Source organism: Rhineura floridana, chromosome 1 (genome assembly GCF_030035675.1).
Source record: "Rhineura floridana isolate rRhiFlo1 chromosome 1, rRhiFlo1.hap2, whole genome shotgun sequence".
NCBI lineage: Eukaryota > Metazoa > Chordata > Lepidosauria > Squamata > Rhineuridae > Rhineura > Rhineura floridana.
Genome location: NC_084480.1, coordinates 96,851,638 through 96,872,640, shown reverse-complemented (window position 1 = coordinate 96,872,640; position 21,003 = coordinate 96,851,638). Strand labels below are relative to the sequence as shown.

Sequence of the window (21,003 nt, the reverse complement as noted above, 5' to 3'; positions counted from 1 at the left end):
GGAGCCCAGCGCATGGAATGAAGTGAGCCATTTTCGAGAAGGCATCAACTACCACCATAACTGTGGTTTTTCCCTGAGAAGGGGGAAGATCTGTAATAAAATCCATAGTAATCATCCGCCAGGGTCCTGGTGGGGTAGGAAGGGGTTCCAACAGCCCCGACAGCTTCCCAGTGGCATGTTTGGCCCTCATGCAAGTGGGACAGGAGCAGACGTAATGCTCTACGTCCTTCTTCACCTTGGGCCACCAGAACTCCCGGGTGACAGCTTGAATGGTCTTAAAGACCCCGAAGTGGCCTGCTGTGGGGGAGTCATGACACTGACGTAGCACTCTGCCTCTCAGTTCTCCAGGGGGCACATAAATAGCCTCCTGATGGTGCAGTATGTCATCCTTCCATGTAAAGTCCTTCTGATCTGTTTCGGGCTGCGCACCACTCCGACCCGCTGCCACTGTGCGAAGGGGTCCTGTTTTTGTGCCTCACGCACTTCAGCCTCCCAGGAGTCTTGGCAGGCCCCAACCACTCCCCTCTTGGGGGAATAATGTACTGTAACGGTCTTGGGGTGGGATCCCCAGATACTCCAGTTTCCAAGACAAGGCGTTAGCCCTCTTATTCTGCACTTGGGATATAGAATGGATTTTGAAATGGAACTGTGTGAAGAACTGAGCCCAGCGCACTTGCTGTTGATTGAGTTTGCAGGTGGTGTGTAGACTCTCTAGATTACGATGGTCCGTGCGCACCTCAATTTTATGCTGCACCCCTTCCAGATGGTGTCTCCAGGCTTCAAAGGCATCTCTAATGGCCAACAGCTCCTTTTCCCACACAGTGTAGTTTTGTTCAGAGTCGGTTAACTTTCTGGAAAAGTAGGCACAAGGTTTCAGTCCTCCCCCTTTCTGGGCAGGTTGCAAAAGGACGCCTCCGATCGCTACGTCTGATGCATCTATCTCTACCACAAAAGGGAGTGATGGATCTGCATGTTGTAGAATGGGTTCGGTAGCAAACCTTCGCTTCAGGCTCTCGAAGGCCTCCTGGGCAGCTTCTGTCCAGTGGAAAGGTCCTGAGCCCTTCAGGCAATCCATGAGCGGCACAGTCTGCTTGGAGTAATTGGCTATGAACCAATGGTAATAATTGGGAAACCCCAAGAAGCGCTGTAAATCCTTCTTGGTCTTGGGGGGCTGCCACATGAGTATGCAACAGACCTTCTCTAGGTCCATTTCTACTCCTGCTGGAGAGACCCGATACCCCAGAAAGTCCAAAGTGGTCAGGTCAGACCCACATTTTTCCAGCTTAACGTAAAGGCGGTGTTCCCGTAACTTCTGCAACACTGCATGCACATGTGCGTCGTGTTCTTCTTGGGTATCCGAGTAAATCAAGATATCATCCAGGTACACGATCATAAAGCGGTCCACAAAGTCCCTGTAGATGTCATTCATGAAATTCTGGAAGACTTCAGGAGCCCCCAACAATCCGAATGGCATGACTAGATACTCATACTGACCATAACGGGTCTTGAACGCAGTCTTCCACTCATCCCCCTCCTTGATCCACACCAAGTTATAAGCTCCTCTCAAGTCCAGTTTCGTGTAAATTTTGGCGGAACGCAGCCGCTCCAGCATTTCCCTGATGAGCGACAACGGGTAACTGTTGGGGATCGTGATCTGGTTGAGGACTCTATAAACATTACATGGACGGAGATCCCCCCCCTTAACAAACAGCAGGGGTGCGCCGGCTGGGGACTGTGAAGGGCGAATGAAGCCTTTCTTCAAGTTGGTGTCCAGAAACTCCCTTAGCGCTGCCAACTCTGGTTCGGATAGAGAGTAGATCCGCCCGGTGGGGATGCGCACCCCGGGCATCAAATCAATGGCACAATCATAGGGCCGGTGAGGAGGTTCCGCTTCCTTTTGGTCAAATACATCCCGAAAGCCCCCATACTTGGTGGGCAAAGTTATCTCCCTTGGGGAAGGCACCCCTGCCAACACCTCCGGCTTCTCCTCAGGTTGGCAGTGTTGATGACAGTACTTGGAGGTAAAAACCACCACACCTTCATGCCAAAAGATTGTGGGGTTGTGCCCAACCAACCAAGGCATGCCCAGCACCACCGGAAAGCGAGGCAAGGACGCCACATAGAACGACAGGTCTTCCCGATGTCCAGGGACCATCACTTCCAAAGCCTCAGTCACTCGGGTTACTCCCCCGGACTTCAGAGGCCGGCCATCTATAGTTTCCACTGTCAACGGCTGACTCAGTTCTCATGTGGGGATAGTGTGGTGTCGTGCCAATTCTCGGTCCATGAAACAAGAAGATGCTCCGCTGTCAATCATAGCCTTGGCTGAGAAACTCGACCGAGGGTAGGGTGATGCGAATGGGTAACAGGAGGGCACCTTGGGACGGAAGGGGTCGTGGCAGAGGCTCAGTGTCTGTGGCACCCCCCAACTCTCTAGCCTTTATGAGAGCTGGGATGTGAAGTTTTCCGGCAGCTGGGGTCTCCCGGTCTTGGCTGCACAGTTTCGAGCGAGGTGTCCCGGCTTCCCACAGTACAGGCACAAGCTTTCCCTCCGGTGCCTTTCCTTCTCCTCCTCCGTCAACCACGGTCTAGCCCCCCCAATCTGCATGGGCTCCTCTCCCGAGAGAGTAGGGACGCCTGGGTTGGGTACAGGACGCGCACGGGGCAGTGGAGCGGCAACCTGGGTTCAGGAAGGTTCCATCCGCCATTCCAACTTCCTCCCTTCCAGACGGCTGTCTATCTGCAGGCTCAGTTGAATCAAATCCCTCGGTGTCGGGGTGTGTGGAGCGCGCCAGTTCGTCCAAAACTTCTGAACTCAGTCTATTTCTATAAAAGTACATCAAGGCGGGGTCATTGTACTCTGTTTCTTGCAACAAGACGCGAAAAGCATTGGTGTACGCTCCCATGGACCCCTTTCCCTGTCTCAGGGTCCCTAGCTGGCGGGCTACCGTCTCCTTCCTCTGGGGGTCTTGGAACATCTCCCCCATCATGTTCTTAAAGGCATCAAACTGTTGCAGTATCTGGTCGTTGCGAATCAGATACGGGGTGGCCCATTTGGCCGCTTCACCTTCCAGTAAACTGATGATGAACGCCACCTTCGCATCATCGGTTGGGAACTCAGCTCTGCGCACCTGAATGTACAACTAACATTGGGCTAGAAACGTCGCAAACTGTTCACTCTGGCCCCCGTATCGAACGGGGAGCCCCACCGGAGATTTGACAGGGGCTGCCGCTGCCCCTGGCGGCGCAGCCTGGACTTGGGCAATCAAGGCTCGGAGATTCTGGTTATCCGCTTGCAAGTCTTGTGTCGCGGTTCTGAGGTTCTAGTTCTCAGTTTGCAGGGCTTGCGTAGTCGCTCGGAGGTTCTGGATCTCGGTATACAAGGGTTTCCATGGTTATGGGTATTCCCCCTCTTGCTCCGTCCAGGTCCGTGTCATCCGCCATGGGAACAGATTTGAGTAGGGATGGTGGCTGAGTCAAACTGTCCCGTCCAGAGCCGGAACTACGAGGCTGAGACGCAGGTGCAATTAAATCTCATTTTGTTAAAGTAATGGATACATCAAAGGCATTGGGCTTCATAGAAAAACCTGCACTAACTCACTAAAATCCCTAACTACACTCTAGGCATGCTCTGCGGTGTATGAAGGAAGTTGACTCAGCAGCTCCCCACTGTGAGCGGCAACCTTAAGTAGGGAATGTTTTTGATCGTAATCTCTGACTCCTTCACAAGTCCTGTCTCTGCCCTGTCCGTTTCTCGCGGCGGTGGGAGCGAGGTGACGGGGACGTGTCTCTAACGGCTCATCTGAAGACACCTGCTCCTGAGTAACGGGCTCAAGGTCGGGGGGCTGCGTCACGCTGGTGGCATCCTGGGAACTGCTTGGTAAGGGAGGAGTTGGCACTTTTGCTGGAGCTTCCCCCAACAGGTCCACAGCAGCAACTGGGGGTGGCGCGCTCTCCTCTTCGGAGATTGCGCTATCCGTGGGAACTGGCTGGAATTCAGGCTTCCCCCCAAGGTCCCGCTCAGACTCAACAACTCCCAAGTCTTCTGTGTCTTCTGGCAGCAGAAGTGCCTGAAACTCATGCCTCCCCCCTTCCTGTCCCTTCTGGGAGAGCTGAGGCTCAACAGGTATGCTTTAATTTGGATTCCTGCATTGAGCAGGGGGTTGGACTCAATGGCCTTATAGACCCCTTCCAACTCTGTGATTCTATGAGCCAATGCCTGAGATCAAGGGGCTATGAAGAATCAGCTTGACATTCCAGCCAGGTTTCTACCTATCATCATTACCAGTTCTACCCCACTTCCCTGGCCCCAAGGATGTGCAAAGGGCTTCTGGAAAAGGCCAGGGTTTCTGTATTTTGCATTGTGCTATGAAGAAGATAAGAAAAGGCGGGAGCCTTTCCATTGTTTACTTTTTATGTTTCACAAACTGCTGTGAAAGTATAAAGACTCCACTGTTTTCCCCAGCCTCTGGTAAGAATACAGGGTTTGGGAGAGAGGTGAGTCTTGTTTACTAAACACAGAGGTATGGATGAGATTTTTAAAAAACAGTGGGAAAAGTGGCTGCTTCTGCAAAACAATCTCAGTGCAATAAAAATCAAACGCCTCTTCCAAATCCTCTGTGATTGTTCAAGGGCTGGAAAAAGGCAAATACTTCTCTGACTTGTAGAAAATTGGAGGGAAAATGTCATTTATTCTAGTCAGTTATATATACTTACTCTAGCCAGCTGTGCTTTCTAGAGGACTTCAGGAAACTTTGGAGGAGGACAGAAACAGCAGGCATTACTCCCTGCTGAAAGCTTCCTGCAAGTGAGAGAAGACATCATCTCTTCCTCACCTCTAGTAAGTGCAGAGGGTTGGAGGGAGAGATGGAGCTTACCTCACTTCCGCAGAAAAAGCAGGCATTTATCCTGTTATCTAAACAGCTGTATTAGTGAGAGCCTGCGATAGGCTGTCAAGAATCTTTCTCACCAGGAAGATGGGGATACTCACCCCAGGGAAAAGGTGAGGGACATTATTGATACCTACCTGAGGAAAACCAGCTCAAACCCTGCACATGGCTGTGATAGGATTTTTTTTTTTTGACAGTTGGTAGAGAAAAGAGCAGTTACTAGGCAGATAAACTCAGGAAGTCAGTTGTTCTTAGGGACTAAAAATAGGACAGATACAAAGGTGAGTGAAAAAGACTGAGTGAAAAGACCTTGATTTCTGCATAGATGCAATTATTCCACAAGGCAAATGTTATACCAGTTTGGGACTTATTATAAACCACCTCAAAGCAACAGAGTGTGTGAATGGGATGGACCCCAAATCGGGCTAAATGGACTCAGCTAACTTTGGCAGAATAATCTTACAGTAAATTTTAAATCTACATAATGTACATATATGCAGAGCCGGCTCCAGGAATGCCAGAGCCCTTGGGCATCAGCTTGCCTTGGGCCCCGGTGTGTCTGTGTGTGCGCGTGCGCATGCGCGCACATGCACGTACCCCCACTTACCTGTCTGCTGTCTTTTACCATTGCCGTTAACGAAGATGGTGGCCATGGTTTCCCTAAGGGGATGATGCCTCTGCCACCATCTTTGTTGGTGGCACACGTGTGTTCTACGTGCCTGCATCTCTGCCATCAACTAAGATGGCGGCGGGGGCTTCAGTACGTTAGGGAAACAGCTGCTGCCATCTTCGTTAAGGGCAATGGTAAAAGACAGCAGACAGGTAGTGGGGTTGTGGGGGGGGTGCGGATCATGGAAGGGGAGCAGAGGGGCAGCTGAGGGGCTCCCTGTAGCTCCAGGGGCCGTCGGGCCAATGCCCTACCTGGCCGCTCTTTAGAACCGGCCCTGCATATACGTACAGTGAGTTACCATCCTCAACCTTTTCATCCCATTGAACTTCTAAGGTGGTGTATTGTCCTGGACTGTAGTGGGTGAGCACATACCAAAAGTCCAGAATGTCCATGAAATGAGGAAAGCAATATGTTTCAACACACAGAACAGACAGATTGATTATCTCTAGTAAAAGGAGAGTTGTAATTGGTCTGCTTCTAGGTCTCCAACATCCTTTACTCCTGCTTTGTCTCCCGGGCAGATGAAGACGGGAACACATAGATAGAAGCCAAAATATAGCCTTTAAACTGATGGGCTATTTTAAAATAATGAATAAGATGTTTTGTAAATCTGTTTAAATTTAAACAAATTACTTAGCATTACTAGCAAGCTTTTTAGCATGACATCACATTAGGGGAATCACTCCTAAGTAACCCATTTTTTCTTCGTTCCTTTTCTTCTAGAGTGATACAAATAAGAACCCAGCTTCTCTAACCATAAAGAATATATCATCCAATGACAGTGGTGTGCAGATTTCTTGTGTAGCAGAAAACACTGTGGGCGAAGACCAAGCTTCTGTTGACCTCATGGTGTTCTGTATGTAAATAACCTTATGTAAAATAATCTTAGCCGAGTGGCATCAGTAGAGAACAACAATTTTAGAACTTCTGCTCAGCCTTCTCCCAAAAGATCCAATGTTTATAGTGCATATTAGCAAGGGTTAGCTTTGAAGAGAAATATTTTATTATTATTTTCTCTCTGTTATTAAATACATATAATTCTCATCTTTGACACATCAACAAGCCTATTCCTTTGAGGATGTTAAGGGGATTCTCTGTATGTGAGACATGAGCAAGAGATTTGGAGTAAATAAGATGCCATTCAGTAAATGGGATAACATTCACTTAATCTGTATATTTTTGATCTGATCCAATTTCATAGCTTATGGCAGAAAATTGATTCATGGTGCAAAATTGTTCTTCTTTTGACCATAAGGCAAGAGAAGAGCATGGCTGCAGTCAGTATTAAATCCTGCATTCTTCCTCTATTTTGTTTCTGAGAACATGCACAAATCAAGATTTTAAGAGAACTGTGCTGCATTTAACATTTAGCTTTGCCTAGTTATGTCAACTTCTGCCCTAAACTTGACAAAATTTGATGAAGTAACATTTATGACAATGTTTAGTGCAATCCTGTACCTGCTTATCTGGGAGTAAGCCCTATTGAATTCAGTGGTACTTACTACTGAGAGACATGTATATGACTGCACTGTCAGAAAAGGTGTAAGCAAATGTGACATGTATTAAAGGTTTAGGTAGAATAAACATGGTGATGAAGAGGGTGGGATGCACTAGGTGACTGAAGGATATAAACAAGACACTTTGCCCTACCCCCCAAAAAAAGTGAAGAAGGAAAGCATAAATTATAGCTTAAATGACCCTTTATTATAACTCCCTCTAGAGAATTCTTTCATTGTTAGGTATATGAAAAACGAAACTTTATTTTCAAAGTTCATTCATTCATTAATTCTATCTTTCTGCCAGCTCTTTAGCTGTAATTATTTAAAACAAGCTGATAAATTGTCAAGGAGGAGAATTCATAGGATACTAACATTACTCTTACTGTTCTTAATGTAGTTGCACCAAATATCACATATCTTGAACTTCCATATCCGGATCATCACTGGTGTATTCCATTCAGTGTGAGAGGGAATCCACAACCTATCCTGACATGGTTGCATGATGGGGTTAAGTTGAATGAGTCGGACTATATCTGGACTAAAATACATGTTATAAATCAAACGGAATACCATGGCTGCCTTCAGCTGGATAACCCTACTCATGTGAATAACGGCGATTATACCTTGGTTGCACAGAATCAATATGGAAAAGATGAAGCCAGCATTACTGCTTATTTTATGGAAGATCCTGGAGGTAGTAAGTGATAATATTACTATATCATTGAAACATTATTTAGGTTGGCCTGTTATTTCTTCTCAGTTTGTTTAATGGTACTACTGAAAGTTAAGATGAGCAAACAAAAAAACTTTTTCTTTTTACATGCATCCATTCAGTGGCAAAAATTCTATTAAGGCTGTAGTCCTAAGCACACATGCTATTGAACTGAACAGGGCTTACTTTTGAATAGACATGCATAGGATTGTACTGTAAGTACACTGTTAAGTCATAAGGTTGACCAATTAAATGCAAAAAAGCAAAGAGATGGTGATTTGAGAAAGTCATCCGTTTACTGGACACCACAGTAACTTTAACTTTGTATGGTGACTTAAAGCCTTCTCTAGTCAGTCCAATTAAATCAGTAATTTAACATTCTCAGCTGTCTAAAATCATAATAAAAAAGCATTCATTTCCTAATAGTCACATCACAGCGCAAAATCAAATGCAATCGTGAGCCATGGAGACAGTAATTGTTTCACATTCGCTTCAAACTTTGTTTGTTGGTTTCCTTTTGGCTATTGAATAATATGAAGTACTATATTTTACAGGCACGAGAGTGATTGTATACAATAGCCAGCATGGATTTTTCATATTCCGCTATGATAAATTGTAAATGTTCCCCCATGCCATTCTGCTGCTTCCAATAAGCTCATTTCAAAACAAAATCTTACAAAACGTATAGTCCTGAACTCAGAAACTCTTGGTTAGCAACCCTCTAAGGTTTCATAGTGATACACAAAACAGTCAGAGAATCAAGAGTTCAATGTCTAAAACGAGGGAAAAAATCCAGACCCCTGTTGGACTTTTTTCTGTTGGTGGTCTCATTATTTGCTGAAATTAATTTAAAATCAGCCATGTTCCCAGAGAACCTGTAATCCTATTACTGACCTTGCCCCATACTCTGGCCTTCATCTTCTGCAGTTTAAAAGTTTAAAAAATGCCTGGCTGATTTTTAATTAATTTAAGAAATGTAACATTGAAGTCTGTGCTAGTGCAGGGTATGCTCAGTAAAAATCAACCAGTGTTCTAAAAGCCAGTCTAACAGCTAGCTGTTAGGCTTGGCTAATCAGGTGGCCACATCCACACCAGACATTTACTCCACTTTAAACAGTCACGGCTTCCCCCAAAGAATCCTGGGAAGTGTAGTTTGTGAAGGTGCTGAGAGTTGTTAGGAGACTCCTATTCCCCTGACACAGCTCCAATGGCCAGAGTGGTTTAACACTCAGCCCCTCTGACAGAAAATTCTGTGAGGGGAATAGAGTGTCTCCTAGCACCTCTCAGCACCCTTCACAAACTACGCTTCCCAGGATTCTTTAATGGAAGCCATGACTGTTTAAAGTGGAATAAAGTTCTGGTGTGGATGTGGCCAGGGACAGCTTTGGTTTAAATTTGGGTGGGAGACTATATGTGTCTGCTGTAGAATAAAAAGGTGGGGCAAACCCTGAAAATAAACTCGATACTATTAACAATGTTTTTCTTTTGGAAAGGAAAGGGTATTTCCCTCTGCCCAGTGCCCACCTGCTGTCTTCCTCCTGCTCCTTCTTCTCCCCTTCCATCCGTCCTTTTCTCCTTCCTTCATCCTTCTCTATTCCCTGTCCCTCCTCCTAAACATGATTGTACAGGAGCAAATCTGCCCCCTCCTCCCTTCTTTCCTCTCTCTCCTGCCCCTCCTATCCCCCCTCCTTCCCCGCTTCAGCCCTCCTTCTCCTCCTCTGTGGTCAGATTACCTATCCTAAGCATGATTACACAGAAGTAAATCCCACTGAACTCAGTAAGCATGCAAATGATCAAACCTGCCTCTCCCATCCCATCCTTCCCCTCTCTCCTTCCCCTCTCCCTCTACTCCTCCTCCTGCTCCCCCATGGTCAGTTTCTCCTATCGTAAGGGAGTAAGTACCATTGAACTCAAGAAGCATGCAAATGCTCAGACCTGCCTTTCACCTTGCCTTCTCCTCCCCTCCTTTCCCCTTCCAACTCCCCTTCTCCTCCCCCCTCTCCCTCCTCAACCCCTTCCCACTCCAGCCCTCCCTCTTCCCCTGTGATCAGTTTCACCTATCCTAAGCATGATTGCAGGGGAGTAAATCCCACTGAACTCAGTAAGCATTGCAAATGATCAAACCTGCCCTCCTCTTTCTCCTCTCCCCCCTCTCCTGCTCCCATCCCATCCCCTCTCCTTCCCTCTGCCCTCTCCTCCTCCCCTTCCCCCTGCCCTCTCTACCCTCCCTCCTGTTTCCCTCCTTCTCCCTCCTCCTTCCCCATGGTCAGTTTCACCTATCCTAAATGTGATTGCAGGGGAGTAAGTACTATTGAACTCAATAAGCATGCAAATGATCAATCCATTCTCAGCAAACTTGCACAGGATCCCATTTCTTACCTCTGGGATTAAAAAGCAGAGAAATTCACTAATGGGCAAAAAAACCCCTGCGGTTTAAGCACGTATCTATAGCCAACAGATATTTCTATCGAAGTTTAAAAAGCAGGGAGATTGGATAGTGAACGCACCAGGGGAGCAGGAGACCTGACCTCCTCTCTGAGATATTGTACTGCCCTACAAATTTGTCAAAATGCAAACACCATTTGGGTTGGTCTTTCACAGTTCAATCCACTTCCTGTGTAGCTTGGAGGAATTTGGTAGCATGTGCCTCTGAGCATATGGTGAGTGGTGGCAACACCTGCAATCGGGACTGCATCTCCAAAGATGGAGAATTGCATTTTTATGTTTGTTGATATTCTTCATACTTTGCTTCTTTTCTACATTACCACAGCTTCTACAGAGAATCTAACCTAGAAAATTATATTTCACTCATTATCCATCCTAGAAATCTGTGTCAAATTAATTTTATTAATTTCAACGCCTTTTTATTGGTCAATGACATATGATGGTGAAGACAGCTTTTTGTGTTTCAAACTGGAGGTTATGTTCTATTTCTGTTTTGGGTGCATTAACCATTGAATCTGAAATTGCAGCGTGATGTAAAATCAGACTGATTACAATATGTTGCTACTTAAGCAATGACTCTAGCTGTTGGAAAAAACAAACTTGGCCTACCCAAGATGTGTTTGTTCACTCTTCTGTGCTTAAACCACTCCACTTAATGAAAGGTGGGCATGGTCAATTAAAAACATAGAGCACATCTAGAAATTTGCTGGAATTGCTTTCACTCACTGTTTTATCTTGTGGAAACTGAGACACTCCTTATGTCCACTGGAGACTATTCTGCAGAATAGTTAGTACCATCATTCCGTAATTGTTGTTGGAGTTTTTCTAAGTCTAAATTGTGCAAAGTGTTTCAGTACTTCACATATCCATAGAAACAAAAGCAAAAGAAAATGATTTGCTATAGGAAAATATTTAAAGTGACTATCTGAACTATATCAACCGTCTTAATATTGTTGGTTCCTCCCTGCTAAAACAAGATCAGCACAGCACATCTCTTTTTCTGTTATTTGCACTTATTGCAGGTGTTGCCACCACTATATGCTCAGAGGCACATGTTACCAAATTCTTCCAAGCTACACAGCAAGTGGATTGGACTGTGAAAGACCAACCCAAATGGTGTTTGCATATTGACAAATTTGTAGGACAGTACAATATCTCAGAGAGGAGGTCAGGTCTTCTGCTCCCCTGGAGCATTCACTATCCAATCTCCCTGCTTTTTAAACTTTGATAGAAATATCTGTTGGCTATAGATACGTTCTTAAACCGCAAGGGTTTTTTTGCCCATTGATGAATTTCTCTGCTTTTTAAAGTTTGATAGGGATATCTGTTGGCTATAGGTACGTTCTTAAATGGCAAGGGTTTTTTTGCCCATTAGTGAATACTAATTACAGGGAATCAAACTGCAATTGAGTGTTCCTAGGTTATGGATGCATTAAATGAGAAGCTTTGCCTACGCTGAAACATCTTGGTTAATTGAGACATTCTTTTTTTAACTTACAGCCTAGGGCTCTCAAGGAGGATAAGTGGGTCACTGCATGTGTCTGTGTGCCTGCGCGCGCGCACACACATACATTCTGTTCCCTCTGTCTCCTGCCTCTCCCATTATTCACTCTTGAAGAGATGCATTTCTTCTACCCATGGACAGAGTTATATAGCAGGATGATATCATGACTTACTGTTCCAGAAATTAAATCTTATGACTTTAGCATAAATTCCTCAACTTAAGTATCTTTATTTTTCTTTGAATGAAAACTTTTAGTGCTTCCATATTCAGGTAGGTTTGCAGCTTATTCAAAGTCTAGGATATCCACTTGTGATCCCACTTATATAATATCATATTTTATCTTTAATTTAATTTAACAAAGTTATAAACATTAGGAAACTGTAAAAACAGTGTAGTTGTTTTTTGCTTTTGTGATGAAAAGGAAGATTAAACACAAGCATAGTGGTATTAGAATGACATATAATATCTTGTGACATCCCTTACGGGGATGGATAGAGAACCACCATGTAGTTTTCAGTGATTAAACTTTTCCTTCATATCTTACAACATCCTAAATAATGCAGTGATTCTGCCTGTGAAGAGAAGGTTAGCAGGGCAAGAGATTATTTTGTGCCTCTAGCCTAGTAATTAAGGCTATAAAAGGCTGTATATAAGGCTGTAAAGGGGCATTATAGTGTTGCTGACTAAGGGGAAAGAAACTACAATAGGCAAGTCAAATTTTGCAAGGGCACACCTGTTCATTTTCTTACTCTTCAAGCATCCTGAAAAGGCTCTGGGTTTGGGGCTTTTACACTTGGTAATTACAGAGAGAATGAAAACCAAGCTGTTAAATGCCCACTAGAATGTTGGCATCTTAGGGCAACTGAAGTCAAATACTTCATACCCTGAAAACTTGCTTGTGCAGGTCTATAGCACATTGGGACTCAGATTTGGTCTGCCTAAAATTCCTTACTTAAAATTATTTTCTTATATTGTTTATAGTTGTTAACAAGTATTAAGAAATCAGTGCTAGGATTAAGCTATGTTTGTGAAAAGCAAAATTCTATCTTGGAATACTGCAGACAGAGTGTGTCTTACGAACTATTCATCTTATACTTTCTTTTCACCTTCTTCCATAATGGAAATAAAGATAAATATAAAAGATAAAATCTACTGTGATTACATTCATGGTTTGTGTTGCTATTGAAGATAAATTCAGATCACTCTAGGAACCTTAAAATGACTTTGATGGCTGTTGCCACTGTCAATTGTATGTACTGCACAATGGAGCATAAAATTAGACCCACATCCAGGTATTCTATTCATTTCCATGCCTACGTGATAGCATTAAATGTCACACTGGATGTTTAATGAAGAAGGATATCCTCCTTTAGATTAGAATTGATTCTGCAATGTTGCATCACACACAATCAAAAACTTTTAGGATAGACACCAAGATTAATAAGAGAGGGTGTATGGTCATGGTTATTCTTAAATAAAATAAATTAACATCATAATGTGAGATCTCTATGATCAATGTTGAAAGAGTTTACTTTAAAATTTGTAATTCCAGTCATATCTTGTATAATTCTGCCAATCACCATGTAATATGTCATTGGCAAGTTTGCATTCTATTGCCAGGTACTCTTGGAGGAGGTTAATATAACCTCAGTAATACATCTGTATCTGCACATAATAACTAGTAACAAAGTTCTGCCTTTTCAACACATTTTTAGTGTTACATGCTAACATGACTAACAGAGCAATCCTACCCCTGGCAGGACATGAGTGGGATGTGAAAGAGCAGCATAGCCTGCTGCTCATGCCAGCTGGGGCAGAAGGCAGGGAGGACGGAACACCCGATTGAGTTACCACTTCTGTAAATCTCACCAGTGGTACTTCCCCCTGCCTGCACTTTTGGTAGGTGGTATAAGAAGCTCCACACTGGAGAAATGATGTTGATGAAGGTGTTTTGGGCTGTGCAGAGGGACTTCATCCAATACCCTCTGATATAGTGGATCATTAGTTTGCATTGGAGTCTAAGAAAGGGAGTTAAGGCTATTTAGATATCAGAACAGGTCTACAGGGCAGAAAAGAGTGGGTCTTGTCAGTGGTTCCCACTGAGCTTATGGGACCAAGTAAACAGACACAATCCCCAACACATTGGAAACGCCTGGATGTGGAGGAGTACAGAGGGTTTACCCAATCCACCTGCATGGTGAGAGCTTATTTTATATTGTTGTTGAACGGGGACAGAAATTGGCCTCTATGGGACCAGTCACCTCCCCTGCTTTTGCCATTGCCAGGGCTTTCAATTGTCTATAGCGCTCTGTCCCTAGAAGGAGGCATTAGGAACATACATAGGAAACTGCCTTATACAGTCAGACCATTGTTCCATCTAGCGAAGCATTGTCTCCCCTGACTTTCAGAGGATCTCCAGGATTTCAGGCAGAGGTCTCCCAGCTCTACCTGGAGATGCCAAGAGCTGAACTTGGCCCTTTTTCATGCAAAGCAGATGCTCTACCATTGAGCTGTGGCCCTTCCATTGTGCATGTACAGATCTTTTGGAGAGAGTGACCCCCCTTTTTTGCTTTTTTATTTTTTAAAACAAAGTAATATTTTTTTCTGCATGCATAGGGAGTTTTCCTGAATTTGGAGAAGAACCCTGTGTTTCCTTTGGGGGGGGGCACATTTCATTGCTCTGTTGCTGTCTATTGACCATTAGTGAGAATGATGACATAAGCATACATAGTTACGAAAGAGGGTGAATCTTCATTAATAATTTATCCAACTAATCTCAGAGAAAAGCTTCTCATCCAGATGGTGAGTTAGTATATAGTGCATGCCCAAAAGCTGTAAAGAGGGATTCTCAGTCCAGGCACAAACGTTTAGGGTATAGTTAGCTTGAGTTCTTATAGGTGACAGAAAGACTACAGACTTTTTGTCACATTAATTATTTAAATGGCTCTTGTTCTAAAAAAAAGTCATTGAGAATCAGGAGACCAGTACAGTACTAATGTTAGTGACTTCAGAGAGGCTAATTTGAGTGTCAGAGCTAATGGAAAAAGTCCAACATGGAAGTTAGAGTTCTGAAGGAGATACCTTCTGTAAAAAAATTGTAAAAGGCTTTCTGTTGATGAGTTAACTTAATTTAAGAGATAACAGCAAATTATAAAACCAACAAAAACAATCATTAAGAGAAACTGAATTGTTAAAAAAACGCTGAAGAAATAAGTGTGTTTAACAGGAATAAAAAGAAGACTCCTCAAAGGGAGCCGAGTCCCTGCACTTCCTAGTGCACCCCTAGATGCTTCCCACTACACTTAAAATGCATCTTGGGTGCTGTCTCCATCTGAGATTGAAATGGAAAAGCCTAGGTCTCAGAAATGGTCTCCAGGTAACAATAGGTCCAGAGGTCTAAAGGAACAGAATGTCCCTTTTATTTTAAGATCTCAGTCCAATGTTTGGGGACTAACTAACTGAAGAGCAAGGGTAGGTGGGCTGATCCTATACATGGAGAGATGGGGGGGTCATATAAACTGGATTAATTTCCCTGTGTAGCACCCTAGTCTCTCATCCCAGCCTCTGGGCAATTTATCAGCCCCTCGTTAGCTCTTCTGGATGTGATTTGACATTTTGAAATATATAGTAAGTCAAAAGCAGAAGTTAAAAGGTCAGTTTTGTCTATGCTGGCCAGAATGCTCCTCTTGTTGTTTGCAACTGAGAGTCTTCCCTAGCTGGTATTGAAGACCTGGGAGGGATGTGCAGGCCAATAGGTGGCAGTAAGTTGTTTCAGCATTGGCTCCCATGGCATGGAGCTGGAATAAAAGCAGGTGGATGTGCTCAGGCCTTGATGGAGCATTCTTCTTCCTCAAGGTAGTGACCCTATAACTTTCAGGGCTTTATAAGGGTGCCCCAGGGTGCTCATTGGCATCAACCAGGTGATGTCCTTCAGCTGTTGATTTTTGAAAAAGTTTGCAGGCCCTTTCACCTTCCTCAAGGTGAGTTATTGCACAGGTAAGCACCACAGAATCTCACAAGCAAGTTAGGTCTTCCTCACAGACACAGAATGGATCTTGGGGTGTTGGTTGCTGAAAAAGCTTCCAGGGCACTCCCTTTCTAAAGGCCAGGTGGGACAAAATCTGCAGGTAGGCACATAGTATCTCATAAGCAAGCTCACAGAGCTCTTCCTCCACAGAGCAGTATCCGGAATGCTGGTCCCCATTCCCAGATGAGACAGATCTTACAGGTAGGCACCCCAGTCTCACAAGCAAGTTCACAGTGGTCTTCCTTACAGGCACCTGATAATATATGGGCTTTCTTGCCACCCCATATTGATGGACATTTGCTAATAACTTGTAAAATGATTGCTAGGCTATTAAAACTTGTTACACATGTAACTTGCATCAGTGAGAGAGGTGCAAACAAATACCTTGTTTTCTCAACAAAATATATAAACATGGCCCATTCTTCCCAAGTTACACTATATCAAGCAGCAGTAAAGGAGAAAGTTCTCATTGCTCTGCAGAATTAGTAAGCGGTGCACAACCTGCAGTGTAGGTTTTGTGTGCCCAGGTTCTTTTGTCATCTTTGAAAATTCAGCTTCTTAGGTCAGTTTTTGAGAACCGCAATTAAATGGTACAAATTCACTAGTAAGTGGTGCTGTTCAGACTGTTGTATTTCAGCCTGATAATATTATGTTCTTTTGCTTGTAGAAAGGTGATTATTATTATGTTTAAAACTTCATGGTACAAACCTGTTCATTCAAGTTGAAATCCGAATTCTGATCTTCGGAATATTGAATTAAAGTTTTCTCAAGGCACAGGACAAATTCTAGATATTACCATAGTTATTTCTGACACATGATGTAGAAGAGGTGAATCCAGCTGTTATGTGTAATGCAGTGTATAATGGGATAGGTTAAATGTGAAGCAAGTAAGTGTATTTTGTACTTCTGTGGAAACAATTCAGAAAATAAAATGTATACAGTTCAGGACTGAATTTAATGCACATGACATCACTTGTTTAAAGGCTAATTTGTTAGCTGTACCTATGTGCTATATTTGTGACTTAATCATATATTTTTCTTTTTATTCTTTAGGTAGTCCATTCTACGGTCATCTTGGTTACAGTGGTATATTTTTATTTTCTACTTTTATTTTCTGTACATAACCTCAGATTAATTAAACATGTGAAACAAGTGAAAGATGGACTTTTATACTCAGTTCAGCAGAAATGGCCAAGCTAATGAAATCGTTCATAGAATAAACCTCATAGACTCCTTTTAATTTAATATGGATAGGAGTTTCTTTTGATGTTTCTGAAGGGTAATCCTTAATCTTAAAATGGAGCATGTAAGCAGGGTTGGTTTTCATAGTTTCTCCAGGGGGAGGAGCAGCACTGCCCTTCCATACTGGCTCTGTCAAGTAAATTGAACAGTTAAGTTCGGTTGGAGCTTCTAAGAGCTTCTCCTTTACCTTCTCAACATGCCTTAGAAGGGCCACTGGGGGTTCGCAGCATGTTTCAATGTGTCCGTGTACATTATATCTCTTCAAGGGGACCCCTTTCTCACTTAGTCTGGGCTACTTTGAGTTGATGTCTCAGCACTGAAGGAAAGAAGCAGTTTTACTCCCAGACTCAGCAATAGAAATGCCAGAGTCTGGAGAAGGTGTCCTGGCAAGAAGAACAATGAGACAGCCACCAATATCTGATATTGTCTCAACTACCTTCCCTTGTTGTAGTGCAAGTTGGGAACCAAGATGCTTCTGGAGTGTCAGTCTCTCCAAGCAAATTGGCAGAAAAAGACTTTGATCTCCACAGGGGCCTGGTTTGAATGTTACATTAAACTATGTTTGTAGAAACCCCATCTAGCAGTGTAGCTATTGGGGTGGGGGTTATTGCCAACACAGCAGTCTGGTATATGGCTTGTTGTTGGCTTACGAATCTTGGGCAGCAGAGTATCCAGAGATACTACTTCTAGCTGGCTGATGAAATACTTTTCCCCATTTATCAAAGACTTGGGAAGCAACTGAAAGATATGATGGCCCATTCTCTAATGGGGATGACAACATCTGCAGTCTTATGGAGTAACTGTCCTTAGTAATTCGCTGGGTAGCTGGATGGTTTTCTGTCCATATTTATTTTTATTATTTAAGAAATTTACAACCATTTTTAATAATAATTTATAATAATAAAATATATACATTCACCAAGCATTATAGGATATATGCCCTTCTTTAGCAGACATGGCCTTCAATACGAAGGTCTTGCACACAGTCATGTTTTAATAGGGTACTGGTCCGTGGAAGCCCACCTTCAATTTTGCCGCTATGTTATGTCCCAAGGTTAGGGAATGCTCTCCAGGAGCCTCAGGACAAAATAGAAATGTTCCTTACCACAAATATCTGTTGTCTGAATCTCTTGGAAGGCAGCCCACCCACCACCTTTTTGGGGCTTAGCCAGCTGGTTACAGATTTTCTGAAAACCATGGCTTCTGTCAGCATTGTACAGATGTCGGAGGCAGACAGGTATTCCCGGAATGTACTCATCTCCCTGATTCCCTCCTCCTTTTGTTATTGCTGTTCTCAGACACAGTTGTTTTTGAAATTATCATATAATTGGTGTCTGTTGGTGTAGTTTTTGTTTTTTTAGAGATGGGGCTTAAGGGTTTGTGTGCTCTTCCAGTCTGGTCTGATAGGGCAGGGTAACCTGTCCTGGGATCTAAGGATGAAGGACAGGCAATTAATTAATTAATTTTCCTGGAGAAGCAATGAAGACTGACCTGCCTATATTCTCCAGAGGGAGGTGCCTTCCCAAGGTTAGGGACTGCCTTCTGGGAGACTTAGAAAAACAGAAATTCATAGTAAAGAAAATTTCCTTTTTTTCCTTGAATACTGCAGAAAGCTTTCTTATTTGACAATCCATTTTAAATATGATATATGTCTTATTTTTGTTCTTTATAATTTGTTTTGGTATAATTCTTCATCTATTTACTAATAAAACATTTTTACAATTAAAAAAAAACCCAAAATGTCCCCTATAAAATTACCACTCAACTGTTTTTATATTTAAAAAAAAACTTAAACTGTGCTGGCTGAAGACTGCAATCCTGTGCACAGTTTAAACTGCTTAAATCCCACATTTAAGCATCTTACATGCATGTAGGATTACAGCTGGAGCCATGTACAAATTTATGTTCTTCAGCAAGAGGCTGTCCTATTGTAATTAGATCAAAACTGGTGCCTTTTAAAAGAACTAGATTTTAAGATAATAGCATCATTGCTATGAAAGTCTGTGAAAGTCCATTTTAAACAATGTTTCTATAATACCTATTTATCTTCAAGAGTGGTACATTTTGTTAATTCCTGCTGAATATATAGTCATGTGTAAAAAAATCATCTAAATCTGAATAAACCAATAAAAATTATATATTAATTTGGTTTTATTCATTAAGCATAAACTCTGGTATACAATTAGATTATCAAATTACTTGTAAGAGGAATGGTAGTTCCTCATACTAATTAAAACCAGATTCTCAAAGGGAGTTTTGGACTATCCAGTGGATTATTTGGGTGAATATTTGGATAAAAGCCAGAGGCAGATGAAAGTTGCAAGTGATAGTGGAGGAGAAGGACAGGAGGAAATCCCATAGCTCACTGCAGGAATGGGCTGTGGGACTGTATTCTCCCTTCCCTCCCCACCTGTAATGCATGGTCAAATGAGAAGTTCACTGAATACATAGCATAAAAGCAACATATTTTGAATTATATTTGACAAAGTTGTCCTGTTAGCGCAAGGACTTCCAGATGCGCAATGGGATTTCCTCTGCTCTGCTTCCATGCTCCCCAAATCTGTTCTGGGAGTTCCCCAACTCTCTGGAGCAGATTTAGGGAGGTACACGAGAGTAAAAGGAAGTCCTATTGCACATTTGGAAGCCCTTGCACTAATGGGATGACTGTTGGATACAGCTGTTAGTTCTTTTTCTTACTTAATTACAGCAATCCTTATTGGGAAGGCAGTATGTGAGGAGGAGAGGCTTATCACTTCCCTCCCTGGTGCAGTTAGAAAAAACACACCTTGTGAGTGTAGTTCCCATGGGCCTAGTTGCTCTGGAATCTACATGGGAAAGCACCATAGAAATGTAAGAAAAAATGGTCACAGAGTTATAAATCATTAGTTGAAATTACTATATATAAAAATAGAGAGTGGTAGTTATGACTATTCTCAAACTTTTTTTACCATGATCTTATGTTTCAAGATAGCTATATTATTGTAGATATTGTAGGATTGTAGCGTCATGGCATCTGAAAGATGAAGATAAAGGCTGCATTCTCACATCATGCTAAGCAATGGTCACCTATCCTTGTAAGTGGCAATGATCCTGCTCCCAGAAGGCTATTGATGTGGGTCCACCCTTCTGGGCAAGCCACTCCTGCTGTCAGCTAAACAAAACACAACAATCTGCTCAAATTCTTTCAGCTCATATTTAACTATATATGGTAGGGAGTACACCAAAGGATCAACATTTGCATTTTCCTTTTATTTTTCTTTCATATACTTTGAGGAAAGAGTGAGATTACTTAAAGAGCATAAACTGCCATTCAGTTTAGCTTATGGTTAATCACCTGGGTAGACTGGAGCACACAAAGTGGCTCAATTCTGTAAATTCTATAGAACTATAACAAAGTGAATTTATACCATTAAATATTCCATTCCTGTGCATAGAGCTGATAGCGTCATTTTTTTCCAAAACAAAGCATAAAAATTAACTTACAAAGCATATAAAAAGATTAACTCCAGTTGTGCAACTCTAAAAGCCGTAAACAGAAAACATTTTGCATGAAACCACCTAGTACTATGTGAAATTAAATATTTCTCTTACATATTTTTATGCTTACATTCAACATTCTGCTTGATGCTTATTTATTTCTGGTGTTCAGATTTGGCTCTGAAGCCCTATAATCTGATTTTTCTTTTCCCCTCATATTTTGTGACTGCATATACTAATGAAAGTGGAAGAAACCCTGGTTTTTGCCCAAGTGGCAGTTTGAATATTTCTCAGTTCATCAGTATCATGGCAACATCAACACTAATGTGCCAATGAAACTTTGTTTACACCTTGCTTCTTGTACTGCATTATGTTCAAGAGTCTTTAAAGAAAATTGTCTTACAAAATGAGTAAGCATCTCAGAATGTAATTTCACATTTTTAACCATTATATTGTATTTGTATTTTAAAATGCAATGCCTCCATCTGAGCGACATGAACGTCTCACCAAGCTCTGGTCTGACTTTCTGACCATGACA

General features: G+C 42.6%; 1 protein-coding gene across 5 annotated transcripts in view; it reads left to right on the top strand.

Annotated features, from left to right (window-relative positions):
* NTRK2 (neurotrophic receptor tyrosine kinase 2) overlaps positions 1-21,003 on the top strand; it is a 305,262-nt gene that overhangs the window by 127,118 nt on the left and 157,141 nt on the right. For 4 of the 5 annotated variants that reach the window (XM_061626814.1, XM_061626806.1, XM_061626824.1 and 1 more), the window contains exons 8-10: positions 6,283-6,415; positions 7,456-7,755; positions 16,800-16,832. In XM_061626814.1, coding sequence (XP_061482798.1) covers positions 6,283-6,415; positions 7,456-7,755; positions 16,800-16,832 — 466 coding nt within the window. The remainder of the gene's footprint in view (positions 1-6,282; positions 6,416-7,455; positions 7,756-16,799; positions 16,833-21,003) is intronic. The other variant, XM_061626834.1, reaches the window with a different exon arrangement.